Below are 8,484 nucleotides of genomic sequence, written 5' to 3'. Positions count from 1 at the left end.
ACTTCAGATTAAAAGCATTGTTGTCCAAGTGATCATTCTGCCTTATTTATGCAGTTGCAGTTTTCGGTTTTACTAATATTATTGTAATTATTGCTGTTATTGTGTGTGTATGTTTTTTTTTTTAAATATTCTTTCTAAATTGTCACTGAAACTGTATCCGAGTTTTACAGTATTCTTATTAAACATTTTATGTAATATGTTGTTTGGGGGGGAAGTGAGTGTTAACTAATTTAAAGATTTTTTTCCAAGTTTATCCCTTATCATAATATTAAAAAGGGAGTTCAACCAAATGAGTTTCCTAGTTCTGTGTCTTTTATTTTAATTATTATTATTAAGAAGGTTTGGTTCAATGTAGTTAATGGTTGTATTGGTATATCCACTATTTAAAATATATATATATTAGACATAACATAAAAAGATGGCGGAAGTGAGGAAGCATGGCTTTGGAAGTCTTTTTACCCGAATACGATGTTAAGCATGTTAAAAATATACCTTTTGTTGTAAAAATCTAATGGAAAAACAGCGGAAGAAGTTGATGGGGACAGGATATTTTTATGGACACATAAATCTTAAAATTGCCTTCCCACTAATGAAACAGCTTTAATGGAAAAAAATCCCGGAAATAAACGAAGGTTATAAAAAAAAACGCGAGTCTTTGAATTTTCAACAAAATTTTGCACTATATATATATATATATATATATATATATATATATATATATATATATATATATATATATATATATATATAGTAAGTTATAATATATATATATGGCGATTAAGCTACACTGAATATTCCGCATTTCATCCACTCTAGGATTCTTCAGGCTTATTCAGTGTAGCTTAATAGCCATATATATTTTATAAGTTACTAACTAGCTCTACCTATATATTGAGCACTGTTGAAGTAAATACTTAAAGTTTACGCATAAATTTATACTTTCGTATATTAATGTTATGTGAGTAAATGAAGTAGTTATATATATATATATATATATATATATATATATATATATATATATATATATATATATGCTTAGCCTTCAGACCAAGATCAAAGTGAAGTACCTGTTCCAAAGTGGCTTTCGGGCCTTGATAAGTGGTGAACACCGTGTAAAAAGAAAAAAAAAGTGACGTATCTATTCCAATGTTACAGTTAAGATAATTTGTCTCTGTCAATGGAAGGGAAACCCTTCTATACTGAGACAATTATTATTTTTGGTCCGAACCAGAGTGCTCATTTTGCTTTTTTTCAGAGAGCTGGTTTAACCCCACATTAAAAAGGACCTTGTGTCACATTTTGCTTTCGTGGGGAAGCAAATAAATACTAATAAAAATACCCTATATATATGTTTTATGGTAGCAATATGTTCAAGATTTAAGAATAGCTCGTGTTACCCTAAATTTGATACGGGGCGGGTGCGAGTGAGGTGAGGATTAAAAGTAAAATAGTTTCTCTCTCTCTCTCTCTCTCTCTCTCTCTCTCTCTCTCTCTCTCTCTCTCTCTCTCTCGCGCGCGCGCGCGCGCACACACACACACACACACAATATATATATATATATATATGTGTGTGTGTGTGTGTGTGTGTGTATATATATATATATATATATATATATATATATATATATATATATATATATATATATCCCATTCAGACGTATTTCATTTCAATTTACTTCCAGCCTTGCCACTAGCAGTCTAATCATACGAACTAACAAACTATCACACCTTAACTAAAATATTTCAAAACATTTGATCATTTTTATATACTAATTTTTTAGCCAGTTCAAGAAAACTGATTGACAATATATACATAATTGTAGAAACAAAAAAAAGCAACAACCAACTAAAAAACTAAACAAAAGAAAATAAAAAAAACGTTAGTGAAAAACGACAAAAATGTCGATTTTAACCAGAGATGCGCCACCTACAGTTAAAGTGTTTGTGCTCTACACCGGTGGGACGATAGGGATGAAGAAAAATGATAAAGGAGGTAAGTCATTGTTTATTTTCATCATTCGCCTTTGAAATTCTTTAAAACATTTTTGAGTACTTCTACAAAATTTGAACAGAACTGTTTATTTTTGTTTTGTTTTTAATCATAACGCTAACCCAAGTTTTGGGTGTAGGTCAGTAAATGTCGGTTTCGTTAGGTTTTTATTCTGTAGAATCACCAAACTTTGATATAATTTCAGTTTATAAAAACATTTAGGTACTTTTAGAATTTGTGCTTCTGGGGCACACCCTAAGACAATAAATAATTCCACACAAGCCACTGGAATAACGAACACGACAACTTCATATAACGTAATAATAAAAAAAGGATTTATTCTTGCAAGTCACTGGTGAATGTCTGTAGGTAGATATTGTTCCGGATTAAACCTAGCCTCTGGTCACCTTGTGCTGTAACGGTAGTTATTCCCCGTGAGAATCGTCGATACCGGATTAGGGGCAGAGAGAGAGAGAGAGAGAGAGAGAGAGAGAGAGAGGGGGAAGGTCCGATCTGGTTGGCGTCTCTCTCGGTAAGGAAGAGACCTTGAAACCGGAAGCTGTCAGAGTTCCCTAGAGGAGAAAAGGGATCAATGCGCCGCTCCCCTGATTGGTCAGTATGTGGCCGAATCACACAGGGGAAAGACATTGATTTTGATTTACAAGTGACGAAATTTTGGGGTTGTCACCAAAATCCGTTTTTCGGGGGGGGGGGGGTAACGCATTGCAAAAGAAAAAAGAAAAGAAAAAATAAACATGTAAAGCAAATTTTCTGGAAATGGGAAATTAAAGAAATGAGAAAATGAAGTACAGCCCCGAAATATGATTAAAATGATCTGAATTTTATTAAACGAAAATAAAATGTAAAGGTTGTTTTTATTTTCCAAAGGTAGGGTTTAAAACCTCCTTAAAGTAAAATATAAAATCAAAAACAAATACAAGAAAACAACAATTCTTATTTGAAAGGCTGAAAGGAAAAGAACATACAAAAGAAAAACAGAAAATAATTCTTTTAAAACTTGGTCTCAAGTTCAAATTTTCTTTTGACAAAAGAGATTTTTTTTCAAGGAAAGAAAACATGCAAGGCAGAGTTGCAAAGTGCTTTTAAAGTTTTTCTTTTTTGTCCTCTGTCCCTTTTTTTTTTTTTTTTTTCAAAACAAACGAAACCTTCAAAAGGTTTTTCTAAAAGTATGACTTTCTTGTCCGAAGTATGGAGTGTCTGAAATAAAATTCCTTTTCTCAGAAAAGTGTTGCCTTCTTCTTCTTCTTCTTCTTCTTCTTCTTCTTCTTCTTCTTCTTCTTCTTCTTCTTTCTTAAAATCCAATCGCCAAGCTTTCTCTTCATCCATAAAACTTTCCTCGAAAGCGGGAGGGGGAAGAAATAAAATCAATGTTGACGAGTCTCTCTGTCAACAGATTGGAAAAGAAAGAAACAAAAATGTTGACAGTCTCTGTCTACACTTTTCCTTTTCTATGAATGGTGTATTTTAGAACACCAACTTCAAACCGCTCCAATAAAGGCTCTCTACCCTTAGTGAAGTGGTTGATGAATTTACGTCGGGTGGTCGACACAGTCCCGGAATACGAGTCTTGCTCTCTAGAAATCCTATCCGGAAAAGGGATTTCTGGGACTGTTTCACAACAGCCAATCACCGTCAAGAAGGAAAAGCAATGTTGACGGAGGCTGCTAAGAAAAGGGAAACATTAAATAGAGAGAGAGAGAGAGAGAGAGAGAGAGAGAGAGAGAGAGAGAGAGAAATGTCCGCGACGACTTAAATGACAAAAAGGAGGGAGAGAGAGACAGAGACAGAAAGACAGACAGAGATGCACGTACACACATTCATTAGCTGAAAAACCCCTGAAGTTCATGATAGCTGGACGAAACGGGACCAAGAGATACGGGAGGGGAGTAATATGAATGCCACAGGCTAACCAAGACTGCTAACCTCCCACTTCCCTCTGCACTGCTGAAGGCGACTACGTCGATAAAAACATAAAATTCAGACAAGAGAAAAGTTCCATTTGTTTCTACTACATAACCCCCTGCTTAGACCGAAAGCCGACAAAGAAAAAGGTAGCATAACAAATAGCAAAAATAAAAATGTCAATTTATTTTATTTATTTTTTGTTTTTACGAAAAAATGTTCTTACTTTTCTGTAAAAATGTTCTTACTTTTCTGTGAAAAGTTTTTTTTTTAATAAAACGTTCTTATTTCTTGAAAAGAAAAGAAAGAAAAATATTTTAAATATTTTTTTAACAGAAATACAAAGTTTTACACAGTCTCTTCGGCCAATGTACCCGTCGACTACTACGTGTAATGGTGACATGATTGTCTTCACATGGATCATTAACTTCAGGTGTATGGTGATGCTGTGTGTATGTTGGGGGAATGTGTGGCTCTTGTGTTATTGTGTCGAGAAAATCTCTTTTTACTCTGTCTACTGAAACTGTCTCTTTTCTGTCACTAATGTCTAGTGTAACAATTTTATCAGTGCGCTAAAGCACGCGATAAGGGCCAGTGTAGGGTGAAGTTAAAAGGGCTTTTACAGCTTTTACAGCGTCCTTTCTAAGGAAAACGGGTTAGCACATGTCGAAATGTCCTTTGGGACAGAACATTTTGTGGTCTGTTCCCTGGTGTTGCTTTTCAGTGACGACTTTTTTGTTTCCTGGCTTTTCTTTGTTGTACCCGGTTAAAAAAAAAGCCTTGCTATTCAGAAATACTTGTGTATCGTGTCGAGGTCACCATTTTAGAGTTTGTACTTTTGGTGCACACCCTAAGAAAATAAATAATTCCACACAAGCCACTGAAATAACAAACACAACAACTTCATATAACGTAACAAATAAAATAAAAGGGTTTATTCTGGCAAGTCAGTGGAGAATGTTCGCAGAGAGATATTGTTCCGGATTAAACTAGCCTCTGGTCACCTTGTGCTGTCACGGTAGTTATTCCCTGTAGGAATCGCCGATACCGGATTAGGGGCAGAGAGAGAGGGGGGGAGAGAAAAGGTCCGATCTGGTTGGCATCTCTCTCGGTAAGGAAGAGTTTACAACAACTAACACAACAACTTCATATAACTCCAATCTCTGGTCCTCCCCCTCTCGCCAATCAAAAAACACCCGTCTAGCTGAATCCACTGTGAAAAATTTCCCCCACTCTATATCTGTGCCTAAATCAAAACGCGGATTCCATGAAGAAAGCTTCTTTCTTAGAACTGCACGCCTGTGGAACTCTGTTCCGTCTGCCTGCTTCCCACCGGACTACAACTTGGATGTCTTCAAGTCCAACGTTAACAAATTCCTAATGAACCGCCCCCTTAAGTAAACACTTCATCAAATATCCACACTAACGTAATGTACTTGCAATAACCCTTATCCCTGAGTGGCTTCCGGGCCTTGATAAGTGGTGATCACTGTGTAAAAAAAAAAAAAAAAAAAAAAAACGTAACAAATGAAATAAAAGGGTTTATTCTGGCAAGTCAGTGGAGAATGTTCGCAGGGAGATATTGTTCCGGATGAAACTAGCCTCTGGTCACCTTGTGGTGTCACGGTAGTTATTTCCTGTAGGAATCGCCGATACCGGATTAGAGAGAGAGAGAGAGAGAGAGAGAGAGAGAGAGAGAGAGAGAGAGAGAGAGAGAGAGAGAGAGTTGGGGGAGGAGAGAAAAGGTCCGATCTGGTTGGCGTCTCTTTCGGTAAGGAAGAGTTTTCTACCTTCAAACAGGAAGCTGTCAGAGTTCCCTAGGGGAGAGAAAGGAACAATGCGCCGCACCCCTGATTGGTCAATATGTGACCGAATCACACAGAGGATAAGCATTGATTTGCAAGAAAAAAGTCCCATTTATTTCTGCTACATACTTATTTAGAATACGGACTGTGATATCTTTTAGATATGATTTTCAGGTTAAATCCAATTTTTACAGTATCTTTTGTTTATTAAATTGTTAGGTGAAAGTACAGAATAGTTACAAAACGTTCTCCTCTCCCTATGTTTAGAATGTGTTTCTAAATGATAACGTTTTTATTTCACATACGTTCGTATTCTGCATAAGTACCAAGATTTATTTCATAAATGGAAATGATAGATTTATCTTCTTTTTTTTAAATATTTAAAATTTGTGTTTTAAAAGTCTTTCATTAAAGTAAGATATATTATTGTATAATTTTTTATTGAAATAATCACAAGAATATTTTAAAAGACTACAGTTTCATATTTCAGTTTCAACGAATCGTTTTTGAATTTATAGAATGAAGTAAACCGTGAGATTGAAAAAAAAGAAAAATAATTTGTTTTACTCAGAAATTTTTAAACCGTAAATTCAACTATTGAAACTACAAGGAAGACTTACTTGTAGTTTCATTAAATACCTTTATATGCAAAATCCGATCCTGCATTTTGCTAATTCCTGCCCTCTGATGAGAAGGAAAGTATTTCTTCGAAACTCTGTGGATTAAGGACTATCCACTTATCTTGTGTTTCCTTTTTTTAAAATTAAATATGTTTTTAACTCTTTTTCAAGATGTCTTTTAGCATGTTTTATTAATCATTTGTTCATATTATAAGCTCTATTTCCTTTTCGGTTTTATTGAGCTTTTACATTTGGTTGAGTTTATTTTACTTGTAAATATTAACTCTTTAATATTTATAATATATTTTAAGTTTACCATTTTGATTACCTTGGAAAACTTATTTTAATTTTTATTGTGTGTGTGTGTGTGTTCGTGTGTGTGTGTGTGTGTGTGTGTGCATGTTTATTTGTTTATTTTCTATTGTTTTTGTTAGTTTTCAAATTATTTTGTATCTCTATCCTAGAGTAAATTTTATCCTGTGAACACAGTTCTTCGCTATTTCTCTCCTACAGTTGAATAGATGTTGGGGTTCTTTAAAGTATAGGATAGCAAATTTTTCATGAAGGCATAATCTACATGGATCATCTAGGTCTCTACATGTGTTTTTTTTGTCTTACTATTTTCCATTCGACTACCGGCGAACGTTCGCTTTCCTTGAGTTCACACTATTTGTTTGCTAGCGTTGTTTTCATACGGTGTTTTTTTTATTATTGAATGTACTCTTTTGGTCATAATATTGAGTTTTGAAATCTAAGGAAGTCATACCTATGTAATATTTCTTGTTATTCGGGTTTTCTTTCGCAAATATTGTGGCCTGGTAAACTATGCTTTTGATTAGACATTTATTTTGAAGTGGGCAGAGTGTGCGGTATCTACAGTTGCATTTATCTTGTTCGTTATTAGCATTTTTTATTTCTAGTATGGTCGTTGTTTTCTGGAGTTGGTTTATTATTATTATTATTATTATTATTATTATTATTATTATTATTATTTCTACCAGTTACATATGTGTCTTTTGTGTTAGTTTTATTTTTGTCATGGTGTCCACTTTTTATTGTTTATTTTGTTGTTGTTTTAATTGTTTTTATTTAATATTTTGTTATTATGTGCTTTAATTATCATCTCTAAATTTTCGCAGCAGATGTAGAATAACTTTAAGGTATTCATATTGAAAGTTTTGTGTAAGGGGTTGGTTGCGGGAAAATGTTTTTCAATAAGGTCTAAAAATTTGTTGCCAAGTTTTATTTTTAACATTTGATTGTATGGCGCCATATACCAGATTATATTTCGTAAGTAGACTCAAGCGATGAAAATGTATTTAACAGAACCAATATCTATGAAACAACCCTAAAAAATAGTGGATACAAAAATATTGATATCAAATATAAGCAACAAAACACAAATAACTATAATAAAATTAAAAATAGAAGAAAAAGAAATAATACATAAAAATTACTATGTTTACATCATTAGCCGTTACGTTATCTGACTAAAGACCGCAATTTCTTATGCATATTTTCGTTATAATTACATTTAGTCCGAGGGGCGCCATGACCATCATCGTCCTGAATTACAGAGGAAGTGGCTAAACTTTCACCCTCACTTTAACGTCTATTCTTACGACACCATTCTACACCGTGACTTTTTATGCTTTTTTGCATTTTTCCTGGTGGTAACCGTCATTATCTGAATTTACATTTCCAACACATACGCTTATTCTGACTCCTTAAATCTGACACAAATAATGATTTCTCCCTTTCACATATCCGGTGGAGCTGATTGGATGAGAAGTCTTCACTCTACAATTCCAGCATTCGGTTATTCCACAAAATAAACGAATAGTTATCAACTATAAAGCAGGAAAAGTTAGAGATAGAGAAATACAGAGAATGGGAGTGAGAGAAACAGATATAAATAAGCTGTTTTACAGTAGGATTTGGGTACACCCAGGCGTTATAACTTACTCCACAACCTTTTCTCTTGTGTTTCTGGTGGGAGGAAGGGATCGATTGTTAACAACGTGTTTTCTTATATTCATTTTTCAAAACATCGTATGCGCGTTTAGCTGCCTTCCTTGATTTGTAAATTTTCTTTTCAGAAATGAAAACGCTGAATTTTTATTTTAAGCAAAATCAATTCCTATTT

General features: G+C 33.9%; 1 protein-coding gene across 3 annotated transcripts in view; it reads left to right on the top strand.

Annotated features, from left to right (window-relative positions):
* The first annotated feature begins 1,665 nt into the window (after positions 1-1,665).
* Positions 1,666-8,484, top strand: part of LOC145260605 (L-asparaginase 1-like) — a 113,317-nt gene continuing 106,498 nt past the window's right edge. For all 3 annotated transcript variants that reach the window (XR_013864339.1, XM_080118901.1, XM_080118899.1), the window contains exon 1: positions 1,666-1,993. Coding sequence is in view for 2 of the 3 variants with exons in the window: in XM_080118901.1 (XP_079975027.1) it covers positions 1,900-1,993 (94 nt within the window). In the remaining variant the exon portion in view is untranslated. The remainder of the gene's footprint in view (positions 1,994-8,484) is intronic.

Source organism: Euprymna scolopes, chromosome 36, assembly GCF_053919585.1.
Source record: "Euprymna scolopes isolate OS-2025 chromosome 36, ASM5391958v1, whole genome shotgun sequence".
Classification (NCBI taxonomy): Eukaryota; Metazoa; Mollusca; class Cephalopoda; order Sepiida; family Sepiolidae; genus Euprymna; species Euprymna scolopes.
The sequence above is the reverse complement of the archived record's forward strand: the minus strand, read 5'-3'. Positions and strand labels throughout refer to the sequence as shown.